Source organism: Mustela erminea, chromosome 2 (genome assembly GCF_009829155.1).
Source record: "Mustela erminea isolate mMusErm1 chromosome 2, mMusErm1.Pri, whole genome shotgun sequence".
Classification (NCBI taxonomy): domain Eukaryota; kingdom Metazoa; phylum Chordata; class Mammalia; order Carnivora; family Mustelidae; genus Mustela; species Mustela erminea.
This window is the reverse complement of record NC_045615.1, coordinates 75,503,661-75,522,563: the sequence shown is the minus strand read 5'-3', so window position 1 is coordinate 75,522,563 and position 18,903 is coordinate 75,503,661. Positions and strand designations below refer to the sequence as shown.

General features: G+C 39.2%; 1 protein-coding gene across 4 annotated transcripts in view; it reads left to right on the top strand.

Annotated features, from left to right (window-relative positions):
- The window catches only part of PDE5A (phosphodiesterase 5A), a 149,768-nt gene that overhangs the window by 97,781 nt on the left and 33,084 nt on the right, over positions 1-18,903 (top strand). For all 4 annotated transcript variants that reach the window (XM_032333296.1, XM_032333298.1, XM_032333297.1 and 1 more), the window contains exon 12: positions 15,412-15,558. In XM_032333296.1, the coding sequence (XP_032189187.1) occupies positions 15,412-15,558 (147 nt within the window). The remainder of the gene's footprint in view (positions 1-15,411; positions 15,559-18,903) is intronic.

The following is an 18,903-nucleotide window of genomic DNA, read 5'->3' as shown; positions in this document are numbered from 1 at the left end:
GTAAATATGTATTAGAGTTTAGTTTTTTTTTAATTAGCTTCTCAGTTTTGTCACGGACTCGGTGCTTTTTCAGTTCAGTCGTAGAGCTTCTGTGATCAGACGTAATGTATCTAAAAGCAAACAGACCCTTTTGTACCCTGAAAGGTTTTCTGCTTCAAAATAGTGAGAGAGGAAGAAGCTGACCTCTTAGGCAGGATTTCCTAGGACAGAATTTATTTCATCTTGACCTTAATCTTTCAGAACCAGAAACTTCACATGAACTCCCTTGATCAGGTGTGTGTGTTCCTGCTGTCACCTACAGCAGAGCTGGCTCCCTGATGTCTAGGTCAGTGTCAGATTATAGATCCACTTCCTTGTCTCAAGATGATCATCACGTTCCCTCATTTTTGAAGAAAATATGTATATGGACAGTCAAATTACAAATGGAAAATTTTGAACCGATACTAACAAAGAAGAGTTGACGTTATGATCTCGATAACCAGTGTCCCTGAACTGTAGTAACCTATGGCATCTAGTAAGGTGCCCTCTCCCTCAAACAGGTGCTAGAATTACCCTGAAACCATCTGAGTCCTTTGGACTTCCTGTTCGCCATCAGTTGATACATTCATTTTTTTATAGGTGTCTATAACACTAACTGGGCTATATCTTTTCCACATTGGCAATAGATTCTGTTTGATTCTTCCCTGTTTTCCTTTGGCAAGCTAATCTTATCTTTTCTGCTCTGATTTTCCTAGTGGATTACTTCCAACTGTAATCTTAGCTCCAAAGTATAGTGGCGCCGTTTTTGAACTTCTTATAGCCTAACTAGGTGTTAACCAGATCTGCACTAATTATTCCTCACTGTAGTCAGAAATTTACCTTGAAGGTTTTACTTAAAAGCATATATACATTTTTTCAGAATCTTGACATTGTCATGTGCCATCTTTACATGGTTTTGGAAAACTGTGCGCTCATTACTTTTTACAATCTGTGCCTCTTCACCATGAGATTTAAAAGATTACATTTATATAATATTGGAAAGAAAGAAAAATCATAAAACATGTTGATGTAGTTATTAAAGAAAATATGCTAATCCTGTCCTGCTTTGCCTTATTCACTTCTTTATTCTGTGTAAAATTTGGTTCTTTGAATATTCACCTCCCTTTATATAAGTAGATTCCTTTCTTGTATGCATTTGGATTCACTTTGTTCTTAGATAAATTCTAACAGGTTTTTGAATGGTGTGGATTTTTTTTTCTTTAAGAACATATTTTCTGTGCATGTTAAAAGTGGGGAAGAGAGACATTAGGCTCCTGTAAAGTATAATGTGATGGCTGTCAAATGGCTTTATTCAAAGACCTGGAAGCCAAACTGGTCCACTCTTCGTAACATGGCGCTCCATTCGGTGGGGGGTAGGGATCAGAGAGTGATAGGCAGATCCCGAATCCCCTAACTGAGGATCCCTGCTTGTAGCTACCAATAAACTCCTCAGTTATCTTACGTTAATTTTATCCCTGAAAATAATTTCCTTGAAGAATGGATCATTAAAGAAAATCTCTTTTTTTCCTAACATTTATATTGAATAAACATCCGGAGGAGTAATGTAACAAAATGCCTTCATTGAAACACTGAAGCAAATTGGAAAAATCTGACATTTTATGAAAGACCAAGTTCAGTATTCTGCTCTTCTTCTTTTTTTTTTTTTTAATTTTATTTATTTATTTGACAGAGAGAGACTACAGTAAGAGAGGGAACACAAGCAGGGGGAATGAGAGAGGGAGAAGCAGGCTTTCCACTGAACTGAGGAGCCTGATGCAGGGCTCAATCCCAGGACCCCGGGATCATGACCTGAGCCAAAGGCAGACGCTTAACTACTGAGCCACCCAGGTGCCCCACTGCTCTTCTTTTCAAACTTATTTTAATAAATAACTTTCTGAGTAAGGAGCCTTTTCTTAAGGTGACTATTAGGAGTTGTTTTCATACTTCTATTTTTGCTCTTGAGATTTGATACTTCAGACCTAAGGCAGGTAGAATGCCTTTGATAGCAGTGTGACCTTTTTTGTATAAAGATTATACAATTGAGCAAATTGTGTAGCCATGTAGCCACATGTCTTTATTTTCTTCTGAGGTTACCAGAGACTTTGCCACAGGCTAAATATAAACCTTTTTCATGAGGCATCCACCAAAAATAAGAAACTCAATAATTTTTAAATGATTCTTTTATTTACCTTACCCAAGTGTATTATTTTTCTATGGACACATGTTTTTTGGGCTTCAAGGAGACTATACACCTTATAAATAGTTTATTTCCTATAAAGTTTTATTTTTCTATTAAGTGAACAAAGAGCGGCCCTCTCCACTTGTGTAAAAGCCTTCATAATAAGAAATAGTTGAATTTTAAAAAGTCTGTCATTCATCTTATGTAAGGCACTGATGATGCTAGGGATAGATTCTCTTTGACTTTTTTTTTTTTTTTTAAAGATTATATTTATTTATTTATTTGCCAGAGAGAGAGACAAGAGGCAGCGAGAGAGGGGACATAAGCAGGGGAAGTGGGAGAGGGAGAAGCAGGCTTCCATTGAGCAGGGAACCCAGCACAGGGCTCCATCCCAGGACCCCGGGATCATGACCCGAGCCAAAGGCAAATGCTTAACAACTGAGCCACCCAGGTGCCCTTTTCTTTGACTTTAAAAAAATGTGTGACTATATTAGTCAGGGTTCTCCAGAGACACAGAACCAGTAGGTGAGAGATTTATTCTGAGGAATTGGCTCACACAGTTAATGGGAGCTGAGAAATCCAGCAGTCTGTTGTCTGCAAGCCTGGAGCCCCAGGAAAACCAGTGGTATAATTCAGTTTGAGTCTAAAGGCCCGAGGACAGAGGAGCTGATGGTTGAAATCCAAGTCCATTGGCCTGAGAAGATGAGATGAGTTTTCCTAACTCCATAGGAAGCAAAACCAGCATATTCTTCCTCCTTCTTTTGTTCTCCTCAAGCCCTAAACAGACAGATGATGCCCGCCCACACTGGGGAGGGTATTCTCCTAAGTCCACTGATTCATTGCTAATCTCATCCAGAAATACTGTCACAGACATACCCAGAAATATGTTTAATTTGGGCACCTTTTGTCCAGTCAAGTTGAGACAAAAAGTTAACCATCACAAGTGACAAAAAAAAAGTAGTTAAATGTGTACTTACATTGTCTGTCATTGTGTTGTTACAGCTCAGTTGCGAACTACTAACATACTTGTGTCATCACTTTAAAAACTGTATTTCAACTATTTATGTGCCTGTCTTCTCCACCAGCCTGTTCTTGACCCATCCTCATCGTCATAGCTACCCTTTACTGGTTGCTTAACAGGAACCTGGTTTACATAGCTTGTTAGATGATTGTGTGAATGAATCAATCAGTAGATTTTGGAGAATCCAGACTTTTAGAGAGCCTATACTCGCGCCGGAAATACACAACTCAAGCTTCTTCAGTATTCAACAAGATTTTGCTTTCTTTTTTTTCTTTAAAATGATTATGAAGCTAGAAATAATTCACTTGTTGATGAAATATATAAAGCCACATGGGTCTGGAGGAAAACTTGCTTCAACTTCCAGCTCCATCATCTTAGGCAAATCTGTGACTTCTTTCATCTCTCAGGTTCTTTATCTATAAAATGAGGATAACAAAAGAAATTACCTAGTGGAGCTGTAGGGTCTGGAGTTTCTGGTGCCTTATGCCCCAGTAAGTATTAGTTATTTTTAGTAGTGGTAACAGCGAGAGGAAAATCAGTTCCCAAAATCTAGTAGTAGCAGCAACAAGATCTTGATGTGTCCTGTCATGTTTCATGTCTTTTTGTCTGAGCGATTCTAATAATGTGCGCTTCAAGAAAGTATACACTCTTTTTTTTTTTTTTTAAATTAGTCTAAGTGGAATAGGTAGGTGGAAAATCTGGTAGGAAAAAATACCATGTGTCGTAAGAACAAATATAAACCTTTGTTTATACGGTACAACCAGTTCTCTACTTGAGGGGAGTAATCTAGAATTGACTGGTAACTTCTTGCCAGAGTTACTAAAAAGTGGATTGGGGTCATAGCTTTCCCATCCTGCGTTCCCAGTGTTCTTGGAATGAATGAATGAATCAAACTTTAGTGAGAAGGCAAACTGAAGCTGATTTTTAAAAAATTACAGAAATGAAATATTTATTGGGCAGATGAAAGGTATTCAGCTATATTTGAAAATTTTTAAAGCAAATAAAATTAAAAACAACTATAGAATGAGAAAGCATATATCTGTTGTTTCTAACACAGCATGGTTCAGTATTGTTAGCATTTATATTATAATTCTTTGCCAAAATAAATTACATTTAATTTAATATTATGGAGAACTGGCTAGGTGCTTAATGATCACAAAAAGATTTTCATTTACACATTTTATTTATCTCCGACTCTGTGTGGGCATTATATTAGGTGTTCCATATGACAAAAATAATAAATCTCTACCTTCTTAGACCTTGAATAGTATAGGGCTATATACAATATATACTATAATTATACAATATTATAACCAGAAACAAAAAGCAATGACTTTAAAGTATATTACATTGTAAAATTACATAGTATAGAGACATTCTAGGATGAATGGTCTGGGGTATGTGTAGTTTTTCAGGTAAGAGATGTGGCAAGTCTGTGATTTCATCCTGCACTGTATTCAGCAACCTGCAGATAAAAATGCATCTAGGTTTTGGCTACCAGACAGCTTCTAGAAATAGCACGTTTGGATTTGCAGTAAAAATTCAGAGCTCACTGCCTTCCATAGACACACCAAAACTACAACTACATATAAAACATCTCTGAGAATGACTTGAAGACTAGTAAAACTAAGATTTTATGGAACTAAAGATATAAAGAAAAAGTCACATCAAGACAAGGGAGGCAGAGATGCAGTCTACTCAGGACCCACACCACCCAGCATGGCAACCTTCAAACAGGAAGATAACACAATTGCAAAGGCCCTCTCTGAGGAATAAGGACCCAACCTCCACATCGGGCTCTCTAACCCAAGAAACCTGCACTAGGAAGATGAGCTCCCATAACATCTGGCTTTGAAAACCAGTGGGGCTTAAGTCCAGGAGAGCCAGAGGACAGTAGGAAACTAAGACTCTGCTCTTAATTAAAGGGCTTGTGCACAGTCTCACTTGTTCTGAGTCCCAGAGCAGAAACAATAGTTTGAAAAGTGTTTGTGTTACATGTGAATGACATTCATTGACTAATTTAATTGACTAAATTTAGGGCATGGAACTAATTTGGAGATCTGTTGGAAACTTCTCCAAGGATAGAAATACTAGTGGATGCCATTTTTTTTTCTCTCCCCTTTACCTGGCTACCCTGAGAAGCTGCCCTGCCTCGCAGGTATCACTTCTGACATTCTCCATCTACAGTGCTAGTACTGCTTGCCCTGCCCTGGCATTTCCCTGCAGCCCACCCACCCTGGCCTGCGCTACTCCCAAGTGACTCCTCCCCACCGCCCCTGACCGGTGACAATGGCACAGCCCTAGATAATCTCACCCTACAACAACCAGTGGGTGGTCCTCCACCCTGCCATATCCAGAGGGGGTGGGTGACCAGGGGAATTTGCACCTCGGGGTTCTATAAGACACCTTCTACATAAAGCTACTCCTTCAAGACAAGGAGACATAACTGATCTACCTAATCCATAGAACAGAGAGTCGGGCAAAATGAAGAGACAGAAGATTATGTTCCAAATGAAAGAACAAGATAAAACTTCAGAAAAGAAATAAATGAAATGGATGTAAATAATCTACCAGACAAAGAAATGGTTACAAAGATGCTTACTGATCTTGGGAGAAGAATAGATGAATGCAATGAGAACTTCAACAAAGAGATAGAAAATACAAAAAGAGAACTGATCAGCTGAAAGAATACAATAACTGAAATTAAAAATACACTAGAGGGAATCAACAGCAGATTAAATGATGCAGAAGAACAAATCAACTTCTCTAAAACAGGGGAGTGGAAATCACCCAATGAGAGCAAAAAGAAAAAGAATTTTTTAAAATGAGGATAGTTGAAGGGATGACATCAAGCATACTAACACTTAGATAGGGGTCCCAGAAGGATAAGAGAGAGAGAAAGGGACAGAAAACCTGTTTGAAGAAATAATCCCTAAAAACTTTCCTAACCTGGTGAAGGAAGAAAACATCCAACTCCAGGAAGTACAGAAAGCCCCAAAAAGAAGAACCTGAAGATAACCACACCAAGACACATTATAATCCAAGTGTCAAAAATTAAAGAGATCGTGTTAAAAGCAGCAAGAGAGAAACAACTAGTTGTATACAAGGGAGCCCCTACAAAACTATCAACTGGTGTTTCAGCAGAAACTTTATAGGCCAGAAGAGAGTTGCACGATATATTCAAACTGCTGAAAGGAAGAAACAAAGCCAAAAAGACTCTATCTGGCAAGGTTATCATTCAGAACTGAATGGAAGGTGAGGAGTATCCCCAACAAACAAAAGCTAAAGGAGTTTACCACCATAAACTGGCCTTACAGGAAATGTTGAACGTACTTCATTAAAAAGGAAAAGGAAGGTCATAATTAGCAATAAGAAAATTACTAAAGAAAAAATCTCACTGGTAAGGTGAATAGACAGTAAAGGTACTGGGTCAACCATTTATATAACTATTATGGGGATTAAAAGACAAAAGTAGTAAAATCCTCTACATCTACAATAATTAGTCGGAGACTACACAAAATATATGTAAAATATGGTGTCAAAAACAAAACATACAGTGGAGTAGAAATCTAATGTTTTAGAATGTGCTCAAACTTTAGTGACCATCAACTTAATATAGACTGGTATATACCTAGGATGTTGTATATGAACTTTATGGTAACCAGAAATAAAATACCTATAATGGATACACAAAAAAATTGAGAGTAAGGAATAAAAATGTAACACTAAGGAAAGTTACCAAATCACAAGAGAAGGAAGCAAGAGAAAAAGGAACAGAGAACCGCAAAAACAACTAAAAAACTACAAAATGTCAGTAAGTACATATCTATCAATAATGTAAATAGACTAAGTGCTCCAATCAAAAGAAATAGTGTGGCTGAATGGATAAAGAAACAAGACCCATCTACACATTACCTATAAGAGACTCTCTTGAGATCTAAAGATATACACAGACTGAAAATGAAGAGATGGAAAAAGATTTCACATGCAAATAAATAGGGGAAAAAAGCAAAATGACTTTTTTTTTTTTAAAAAAAAGATTTGTTATTTATTGGAGAGAGAGTCGGGGAAGGAGCAGAGGGAGAGGGACAAACAGGACTCTGCCCTGAGTGCAGAGTCCGATGTGGGGCTCAGTCACAACTCTGAGATCATGACCTGAGACAAAACCAAGAGTTGGATGCTTAAGCAATTGCGCCACCCAGGCACCCCACAAAATATGCTTTAAAACAGAGACTGTAACAAGAGAAAGACATAATGATAAAAGGATCATTTCATCAAGAGGGTATGACACTTGTAAATATCTATGCACCCAACATACAGGCAGCTTAATACATAAAACAAATATTACCAGACATAAAGGGGGAAATTGACAGTAACACAACAATAGTAGAAGATTTAAAACCCACTTACATCAAATGGATAGATCATCCATACAAAAAGTCAATAAGGAACCATTGGTTTTAAGTGACACGTTAGTCAAGATGGACTTAAATATATACAGAGCATTCCATACAAAAACAGCAGAATACACATTGTTTTCAGGTACACATGCAATATTCTCCAGGATAGGTCACATGTTAGGCCAAAAATATGTCTCAATAAATGTAAGAAGCAAATATATCAAGCATCTTTTCCCACCAGAACAGTATGAAACTAGAAATCAATTACAAGAGGAAAAGTGGAAAAAACACAAGCACATAGAAGCTAAACAATAGGCTACTAAACAACCAATGGGTCAATGAGGAAACCAAAGAGGAAATAAAAAAAACTCCTAGAGACAAATGAAAATGGAAATACAATATTCCAAAATATATGGGACAGAGCAAAAACAAGTCTATGAGGAAAAGTTAAAGCATATAGGCCTACCTCAAGAAACAAGATAAAGTTCAAAAAATAATCTAACTTTATGTCTAAAGGAACTAGAAAAAGAACAAACAAAGCCCAAAGTTGATAGAATGAAGGAAATAATAAAGATCAGAGTAGAAACAAATGAAATAGACTAAAAGTCCAATAGAAAACATCAAAGAAATGAAGAAGTGATTCTTTGAAAAGACAAAATAGATAAACCTGTAACCATACTCATCTTGAGAGAGGGGAAAAAAAAAAAAAAGAATAAAACCAGAGGACTCAAATAGATATGAAAATTAGAAATAAAATTAGAAGTAAAAGAGAAGTTATAACAGATGCTACAGAAACACAAAGGAACTTGGGGCGCCTGGGTGGCTCAGTTGGTTAAGTGAAAATTGGGTCAGTTCTTAGAAACAACAATTTGCTAAGACCCCCAACAACAAAGAATTAGAAAATCTGAACAGAACAATTCCTAATGATGAAATTTAATCAGTAATTTTAAAAAACTCCCAATAAACAAAGTCAGGACCAGATGGCTTCACAAGTGAATTCTACCAAATATTTAAAGAAGAGTTAATATCTACCTTTCTCAAATTATTAACCCCCCCAAAAAAAGAGGGCAAAGAAATGCTTCAAAAATCATTCTATGAGGCCAGCATTACCATGATACCAAAACCAGGCAAAGACACCACAAAAAAAGAAAATTATAGGCCAATATTGCTGATAAACATAGATGCAGAAATTCTTAACAAATATTAGAATCCAAATACACCAGTACATTAAAAAGATCACCATGATCAAGTGGGATTATTCCAGAGATACAAGAATGATTCAGTATCTGCAAATCAATGTGATATACCACATTAATAAAATGAATGGTAAAAATCATGTGGTCATCTCAATAGATGTGAAAAAAAGCATTTAACAAAATTTAACATGCACTTATGATTAAAAACTCTCAACAGAGTGAGTATAAAAGGAACATACCTCAACATAATAAAGATCATGTATAACAAACCCATAGCAAACATCATATTCAATATGGAAAAGTTGAGAAGTTTTTCTCTAAAATTAGAAATAAGACAGGATGCCCACTCATGCCATTTGTATTAAACATAGTATTCTAAGTCCTAGCCAGAGAATCAAGCAAAAAAATAAATAAATATAAGGCATCCAAATTGGAAAGGAAAAAGTACAACTCACTATTTGCAGATGGCTTGATACTATATAGGGAAAAGTCTAAAAACTCCATCAAAAAACTAATAAATGAATTCAGTGAGTCACAGGATACAAAATTAATATACAGAAATCTGTGGCATTTCTGTACTTTAATAACAAAGTACTAGAAAGAAATTAAGAAAACAATCCCATTTGCAATTATATCAAAAAGAATAACTATCTAGGAATAAATTTAACCAAAGACATAAAAGACTTGTTCTCTGAAAACTGTAAAACCTTGATGAAAAAAAGTAAAGACACAAATAAATGGAAAAATCAACCTGTGCTTATGGATTCGAGGAATTAATATTATTAAAATGTCCATATTTCCCAAAGCAATTTGTAGATTCGTTGCAATCCCTATCAAAATACCAAGAGCATTTTTCACAGAACTCAAACGACTAATTCTGAAATTTGCACAGGACCACAAAAGACTCCAAGTAACCAAAGTGATCTTGAGAAGGAAGACCAAAGCTGGAGGAATCACACTCCCTGTTTTCAAACTATACTACAAAGCTAAGTAATCATAACACTATGGTACTGGCACAAAACAGACACACAGACCAATGCAGCTGAAAAGAGAGGCCAGAAATAAACCCATGCTTATATGGTCAATTAATCTTCCACAAAGGAGGTAAGAATATACAGTGGTGAAAAGACAGCCTCTTCAATAAATGGTGTTGAGGAAATTGGACAGATACATGGGAAAGAATGAAACTGGACCACTTTCATACACCGTATACAAAAATAAACTCAAAATGTAACAGTGGAAACCACAAAATTCTTGAAAGAAAGCATAAGCAGTAAACTCTTTGACATCAGTCCCAGTGATTTTTCTTTTTTTTTTTTTTTTTTTGGATCTGTCTCCTCAGGCAAGGGCAACAAAAGCAAAAATAAACAAATGAGACTATATCAAAGGAGAAAGGTTTTACGTAGCAAAGGAAACCAAAACAAAAGGGCAACTTACTGAATGGAGGGAGATATTTGCAAATGACTTTTCTCTAGCTACAGAAGTCCTACGGGGCACTACTTCTTCCAATAGGATATGCTTCATCTACATTGAAAATCTGTAGTTCGGTGTAGCCACCTTCATGCATGATCTGAGCTAGATCTTCTGGATGGTTTGTTGTAGCTTCTCTGTCAGCCCTTGCTGCTTCATCCTGTACTTTTATGTCACAGAGACGGCGTCTTTTCCTTAAACCTTATGAATCGACCTCTGCTGGCTTCAAACTTTTCTTTAGCTTCCTCTCTCAGCCCTCATAGAATTGAATAGAGTGAGGGCCTTGCTCTGGATTAGGCTTTAGCTTAATGGAATGTTGTGGCTGCTTTGATCTTCTCTCCAGACCACTGCAACTTTCTCCGTATCAGCAATAAGGCTACTTTGCTTTCTTATCATGTGCGTGTTCACTGGAGTAGCACCTTTAATTTCCTCCTTTGCATTCACAACTTGGCCAACTAGAGCACGAGGCCTGGCTTTTGGCTGACCTTGGCTTTTGAAATGCCTTCCTCACTAAGATCAATCATTTCTACCTTTTGATTTATAAAGTGAGAAACGTGCGACTCTTCCTTCATTCGAGCACGTAGAGGTCATTGCAGGATTATTGATTGGCCTAATTTCACTATTCTACTGTCTCCGAGAATAGGGAGGCCCAAGGAGAGGGAGAGATGGTGGAACAGCGGGTCGGTGGAGCAGCAGGACACGCACAGCATTTACCGGTTAGGTTTACCGTCTTATATGGGCACCTTCATGGTGCCCCAAAACAATTACAGTAGTTACATCAAAGATCCCTTATCACGGATCACCATAACAAATGTAATTAATGATAATGAAAAGTTTAACATACTATGAAAATTACCACAATGTGACGTAGAGACACAAAGTGAGCAAATGCTAGTGGAAAATAGTACTGACAGACTTCTTGATGCAGGGTTACCATAAATCTTCAGTTGGTTCAAAAAACAACATCTGCAAAGCACAGCGAAACAAAGCATGTCTGTACCTCACTGACGAAACCAGAATCAGTCTGGAACCCTAGCTGCAAGGGAGTCACAGAAATTTATTTTTGAGTCTTCTAGACTCTTCAGAAAATGAAGGCTCACTAGCAGAAGGTTGAAATAGATGCTAATGGAATCTTGGTATAATATCTACCAAAGAGACACACTGGTGAGTGTTTCCCTGGTGCAGCTGGGAAAGATGAGAGATGAACTAGCTTATGAAAACTTGGGGAGGGTGGTGCGTTCTAAGGAGGAAAAATGGTTAAAGAGGATTGGAGGTGAGAAAGAGTATTAATTAACCTAAAAAACAAATGGCAAAACTTTAGGCCTCCTCCCTTACCCTTCCCCACAAAAATACAAATGGCAATTTCAGGAAACTCAAATTTTCGTTTAGAGCATTCTTGCAGCAGGTTGAGATGCTACCCTGTCTAATCCTCTACACGCAGGCGGAGGTTGTGGCCCTTATTTACTCAGGAGTTGTGGACAATCTCTTCTCTCATGTGTGAGGAGGCCTGACAGTGACATGAATGTGGAATCAAGCATGAAGGACACAACATAACGTAACAGCTAAGGTGTACCCACCCATTTCCCTTAACTGAGTAGAGGGTCCCAGACAGGAGATGGAGCCCTGTACAGGGAAGTCACTGGGAAGATTCAGATGCCACCTACAGGGTGGTCACTTCGTTCCACAGTGAGGAGGCAATAAGAGATGCTGGAGTCCTCTGGCGGGAGAGATAAATAGAGTGTAAATTCAGAATATTAAACCTCGGAGACACTTTAACCCAACCCTCTCATTTTACATGAGAAAAGAGAGGCTGAATGTCTTGTTGAGGTTGAATAAAGTCAGTGGAACCCTGGGACTAGAACCCTTAATAGCAAACATACCTTTTTTTAACGATTTTATTCATTTATTTGATAGAGCGGCAGGGAGAGGCTTAAGGGGAGAGAGAGGGGCAAGCAGACACCTCACTGAGTGCAGAGCCCAACGTGGGGCTCGATCTCATGACCCTGAGATCATGAGCTGAGCCAAAGTCAAGAGTTGTCCCCTTAAATGACTGAGCTACTCAGGTGTCCCGCAAATATACATTTTTTCCATGTGTTTCACTTTGCTTTAAAATTGTTCTTTTATGATCATTGTCTAATGCTGAACTGTAAATGTGGTAGTTAATCTAGCTAATTGTGATCACTTTAATATTTACTCCTTATCAGATAGCATTCAGAACAACTGCTTCTGAGTTAAGAACAATAAGAAATTAAAATATTTTAAAAACTCTGAATACTGCTTCCTTTAGCCTAGTCCAGGCTTACTCCCAAAGATAGGCTTAGTTTCACCCTTAATGAATTTCACTTCCGGAGTCGGTTGTGTTTTAAGAAATTTTGCAAAAATGGTGTAAAGGGGTCGAAGTATTAGAAATAAAGGGTCATTAAAAGGTGACTTAAATGAAGAATTTCCTCTTGCTTTATGAAATGGTAAGAATTACAGGCAATAAGTTTTATTTAAAATCACCTTTATCCCAAGCCATTTCAAGACACATAGAAAGTTGAATTGCCCCGCAGTGGTCAAAGAGGCAGTTTACAAGGGCTGTAAGTGACTTCCAACATGCTCACGGCTGGCTAGCAATCAGTTCTGAAAATGCTGAACCTCTGTATCACTGAGCACAAGGTTCCCAAGGCAAACATTAGCGTGTCCCCACCAGGGTCTGCTCCGGAGAGGCTGAGTCGTGGTGTGGGGTGACTGAACACGCCCAAGACAAGACTGCTTTCTCTCCATAGAGAGGTTGGGAATTCGAGGGTCAAGGAGAGAGGGGCAAGCTGTGTTGGCTGTCTTTATCCCATAGCATCTAGAATATTCTTTGTGGAAGGAACGAAAGACAACTTCTGTTAGAATAACGATGCCCTAAGGAAAAAAACAACAACAACAACAAAAACACATCTGTTCTCTTGTGGAGCACAGCCCGTTTTGGGAAGCAGCTGCAATCTGCTTTGAGTTACAAGGTGGGCTCATTCCCACCTCCGCACTTGCCCAGCAGTTGAGGGCTCTCCTCTCTGAGGCTGCTGTAAACAATGGAGCCCTTTATCTTAACATGTTAAATCCTCCTCATTTCCCCATGTCAGCCCACGCAGTAGCCTGTGGAACTATCTCAAGAGAATGCATATTTTCTCGTGAATGTTGGGCTTGGGAAAAGAGTCTTAGTCTGGACTATGAAAAGGGTGACATTAAAGTTTAAACGTGTCCGATATATGTAAGTACCATGTGAAGGTCAGGAGAGCAGGAGAATGGGCAAGTGCCCTGAGATTGGTACGGGAAAGCTGTGCATTGCTCAGTAAGATTTTACTACTTTGGCCTTTTTGGTTTGGAAACAATGGAGGAAAAGCCGAGTAGTGATATCCTAGACACTCCTAGGAAAACAGGGGTTTGGAGGGAATCAAGGAAAAGACATTAAAAGGAAGGAGCCGGGTTCAGATTTCCTAATTTGTCTTCCCTCTGCCTGGCACCAACTTAAAGCCTCTTTTCATCAGGTGAATCGCAGCCCAATCTGGCTAACACAGTTAAAGCGCTGGCAGGGAAAATGGTCAAGAGGGTTGGGGGGTGGGGGTTCCTGCAAGTTCTGATGCCCACCGGGCCGGCAGGAAATCAAAGAGAGAAGCCTGACACCTCTGGGCTATCCAAGAGAGGCAGGCACCTTGGCCTTGGCCTTGGCCTTGGCCAGTGTTGCTTCATGAGAATTGGGGCTCAGAGTGGCCTGACTTCTCAGAAGCCAGAAATCCATTTTTTGTTGTTCTTGTTGAAATCTCCCAGTTTTTAAATAGTATAACAGATTGGAATGCACTCACCAGGTCTGCTAGTTTTCCAACTCAGGTTCATGAGCTTCACCCTCGGTGGTTTTGGGACCTTAAAACTGGAACTTATGACTCACGATAAGTGAAGGGAATAAGATTTTCCCCTCTTGCGCATTTAATAAATCTTCATGTTAGCAGTTATCAAAGCTGTATCCGTCGGTATTCTTGATGGATGGATACAGGAATGTGTAAGATACAGTCCTGCCTATAGGTCCCAGGGGACTGAGGAGACAGATAAACAGGAAATTATATGACAATGAACTTCCTGAAATTAAACAGATATTCCCAAAATGGGGTCTGCACTGAAGGGCAATTAACTTTTCTTTGGATGCGAGCTGTGCCTTAAAGGAGTCCATCAGTTCAGTTGAAGGGAGCAGGTGCTTTGTAGGAGAAGCTGGAGGTACAAATGAACAAAGATGAAAAGAGGTATATTTGAAGAAATTGCAAGTGTTTACTACAATTAAATGATTATTAATTCAAAACCAAAGGTATTAATTAAAAAAGAGTTTCCCCTTCAGAAAATAAAAACTGACTTCTCAAGACCCATCCCAGATTTACTGAATCAAAATCACTGAGTTTGGTTTTTGTTTTGTTTTGTTTTGTTTTGTTTTGTTTTGTTTTATGGGCGCCCTGGGTGAGTCTTATGATCAGGCTTGAGTGAAGTGAGTTCTGTTCATCTCCACAGTAGAGATTGTGTCAGATCTGAAAGTAGGATAGTCTGCCTGGATTAACCAGCAGAGCCATTCTGGGTAAGGCAGCTAGCCTCCTTGTGCTTAAGCTTCTGTACCTGAAAAATAGAGCTAGAGTCTCTGCTGAGTAAGATTGTCTTTCCAATTAATCAGAAAATACTTAGAACATTATCACTGTCTTGCTGCCTACCTGATCCCCAGCTCATAGTACTAGGTTAAGGCCAGAATAATTCCTCCATAACTATCTGTTGAATGACTGAGACTGGGGAGGTATGAAGGGGCCAGATCCTTGGAGTCCTTAGTTCTGCTTACTGTTCTAGGTACAACCTCCGGGCAGCCACCCTCTCTCCTCCACATAACCTACCTGGAACCATATTTGTTACCCCCAAGTGACTCATTTTAAAACAAAACAAAACAAAAAATAAAAGTAGCTCTTTTATCCAAAGATTTCTAGGGTATACTTTAAAAAGAAGAAGTTTTAAAAAAGGTTATTTCTTAAAAACCTCTGCTATTTCCCTATAGTAAAGTGAGAAAACTTTGTGAATCACCGCTGCTTTAAAAAATTAACAGTTCCACTTCATTTTGTTCTTGTCTTACCTAAGGCCGCTGTGGTACCATCTGCTCAGACACTTAGAATTACTGACTTCAGCTTCAGTGACTTTGAGCTGTCTGACCTAGAAACGGCACTGTGCACAATTCGTATGTTCACTGACCTCAACCTTGTGCAGAACTTCCAGATGAAACATGAGGTAAGAATACAGTCGTGTCCTTTGGAGGAGAGAGAGAGAGACAGCGTGCGTGTGCGTGTGTGTGTGTGTGTGTGTGTGTGTGTGAGAGAGAGAGAGAGAGAGAGAGAGAATTAATCAATACACTGTCACCTAATGCCTACCTGAGATTTTTAAAGAAAACGACATTTACTGGTTTCTTACTATTTGTCAAGCACCTAGTTGAAGAACAGGGAGAGCAAAGGCAGGAAGAGCGAGTGGGGCTGGGGCTGGGGCTGGGGCTGGGGCTGCGGCCAGGGCGGGGGTGGGGGGGTGGGGGGGGTCATATATATCCCTGTGAGCTAGTCAGAGGAATGTGGATTTTATCCTGAAAACAATGGTGAGTCACTGAGGAGTTGTAAACAGGGAAGTAACCTGATCCGATCCCAGAGGTTATGATAACACGGTATGGTTCAGAGAAGGACCAAAACACAGTGAACTCCTTTGGAAATGAGGGACTCCAGGCGCTTGATGTGAGGCCAAGCCTGTGGCTTGAACAGGGGTAACCCATGTTGGGAGGGGGATGAAAACTGATTTTAACCCCTGCCAATTACTTTAGTCACCTCTCAGAAAACAACAGGACTTCAATCAGTATCTTCTAATACCCATCTGGAGATACCAGGGGATAGCTATGTGTATAGCATCGAAGAATAAGGGAGAAGAGAAAGGATTGTTTGGGGAAGAAAATGTAATAATTTGCCTTGAAAGTTAATTTTTTTTCTGGTCCGTCAGATTTCTAGTCTTATACAGATTTCCTGTCTGGAAATGTAAATACCTTGAAGGTCTCGACTATTTTGCAATCCACAGACTCATAAAATGAAGCCTTATTAATGTATACAGTGTACCCAGCACCATGCTACATCTTCATTTCAGCAGAGAATTGTCCTTGCTCTCAAAAGCCTCACAGCTGGGAATGAAAAGGAAGGCCACATGCCGCTAGGTGAACACAGATCCATGGATGGAATTCTTGGGGTATTCTTTCTTAAATGTAGCCAAAGTTGGCGTGACTCTTGGGTGAAAACAAAGAATGACCATCTCTGGACTCATAATACCCACTCTTCATGTTGATGGAGGGACATCATATTATGTGATCATTTCAGGAAGCTCTCAGGAACACTTTTCAGTGGTTATTGCCCCTGTTAACATGAGAAGAGTAGAAAAATGATGGATTGTGAGTTCTAGCTCTACCGGTCATTCACTCTTATTTCTTTAAGCAATTACTCTCTCACGGTCTCCGTTACTCCGTTACGGTCTCCGTTTCACAATCTGTTACTTGGGATAATGGTGTGACTTCCCCGGTGGCAGTCTTGTGAGAATGACATGCGCACCCACAATGTGACTGTATGCAGAGTACACACATGTGTTCCTGTCTCTCGTGATGTTTTTGCTTCTTATTGTATCACCCCATAGATTTCTCTACGGGAGGCTGTAGGGTTCCTTTTTAAAAGCCTTTTCTATTAATGGACTAAAGACCTCACTTAGAGCCAGTTCTAAATGTGAAACTCAGTTCTGCTTCTTGCTAGTTACATGACCTTAAAAAGCAAGACAGCATTTCAAATCCCTTTCCGTTCTGAGATTTCCCATACGTTAAACTGGCAGTGATGTGTTGAAAGCGCCCAGTCAGAACAAAGCAATCTGATCCTTATACTTATTTATGAAGTTTTTAGAAGTTGATTTCTTATTTCTTAAAAACTTGCAAGTTTTCAGATCGTGTGTGAGTATTGGATATGATGATAGTCAATCAGAATTCTTTTTTTTTTTTTAATGATTTGTTTATTTGAGAGAGAGTGCATGCAAGCGGGGAGGGAGAGAGGAGAGGAAGAAGCAGATTCCCCGCTGAGCAGGGAGCCCTGAGCCCAACGCAGACGCTTAACTGACCAAGCCTCCCAGGTGCCCGGTCACTCAGAATTCTTTAGCAATCTTTATTCTTACTTTTCTTGAATTTTTGTTCATTAGCAGGTATTTTTCTTCAATGTCTCATTCATTTACTCTCCCTTTTTTTTTTTTTTTTTTTTTTTTGTAACTGCTATCTGATTCTGGCCAACATCAACTTGAATACCACAGTCATTCTGATTGGCCTTCCTGCCCTAGTTACTCTCCTGTTGTGTTTATTTGAGATAATACTCAGTGTAATTTAAGGGTGATAAAATTAAAATGTTATTGCTGGAGAGGATGTTGGCATCATGAAGCTGCCCTGACAAAGAATCTTTCTTACTGAAAGATCTGTCAAATCTTTATGTCCCTTTTTGTCTTCCAAATTTTGAGTTACTCTCCTACAAACATGGCAGCCATTGCTCCAGCTGACTTCTGAAACAGACTCTTGACTCTACTTGAACAAATCTGCATGTGCTATGCTTATTTCCACCTTCCGTCTTTCACATCATTCCTCTCTGACATGAATGGACTGCCTGATGTGATGTGATGTGAATGGACAGTCTGAATGGACTGCCCCACTTGCAAGGCTTCTCCACTTCTTGCCACAGCACGCTTTTCTCTTCCTGAGAGCCTGACTCAACCCTAGTTTTGACTTCATACCACTTAGAATACTGTTGACAGTTTGTGGTCTCGATTTTATTTATTCCTTTTCTATGTGTACTTTTATCATTTTCACTCCTGATTGAGATTCCTGAGGACAGAAACTGAGCTATTTTCTGGTTCTTCTCTTTCTCCCAGAGCATCTCGAGTCTGCCCCTCAGGACATACGAAGACTTTGTCATTGTTGGAGATTGATCAGTGGGTTGAGCATGCTCCCTAGCGTCACCCACCTTGTGCCTAATCATTCAGTAATCCTGTACAGAAGACTGTATTGTGGATTTAAACATGCCAGACATATCCACCAAGCACTGAGGAGATCTGACTGTAATTTTCCTAAATGCTGTTAACATCCTGATAGACCTATAAATACACAGAACAAACTGGTCGTTACCAGAGAGGAGGAGGTTGGTGGAGGGGGGTGGTCAAGATGGATGAAGAAGACAGGCTTCTACTTATGGCATGGTCACAGGAGTAAAGCGGCACAGCATTGGGAACACAGTGATATTGTAAGAAGGTTGTATGGTGACAGACAGAAGTTACACTTGTGGTGAGCACAGCACGATGTATGAGCACAGCACTGCTACATTGTGACCTGAAACTAATGTAACACTGTGTGTCAACTGTACTCAAAAAACCCATGTTTTTAAAAGATTATCCTGATAATAGAATCCAAAACTGTACTTAAATTTAGTTCCTAACTACTGTATCCATTGGATCACCCAGTCCTCTTAGGTCCATGTTATTAGAAACATAATAGAATAGTCCATCAGGAATTAGTATTTTAAAGAGTCATTT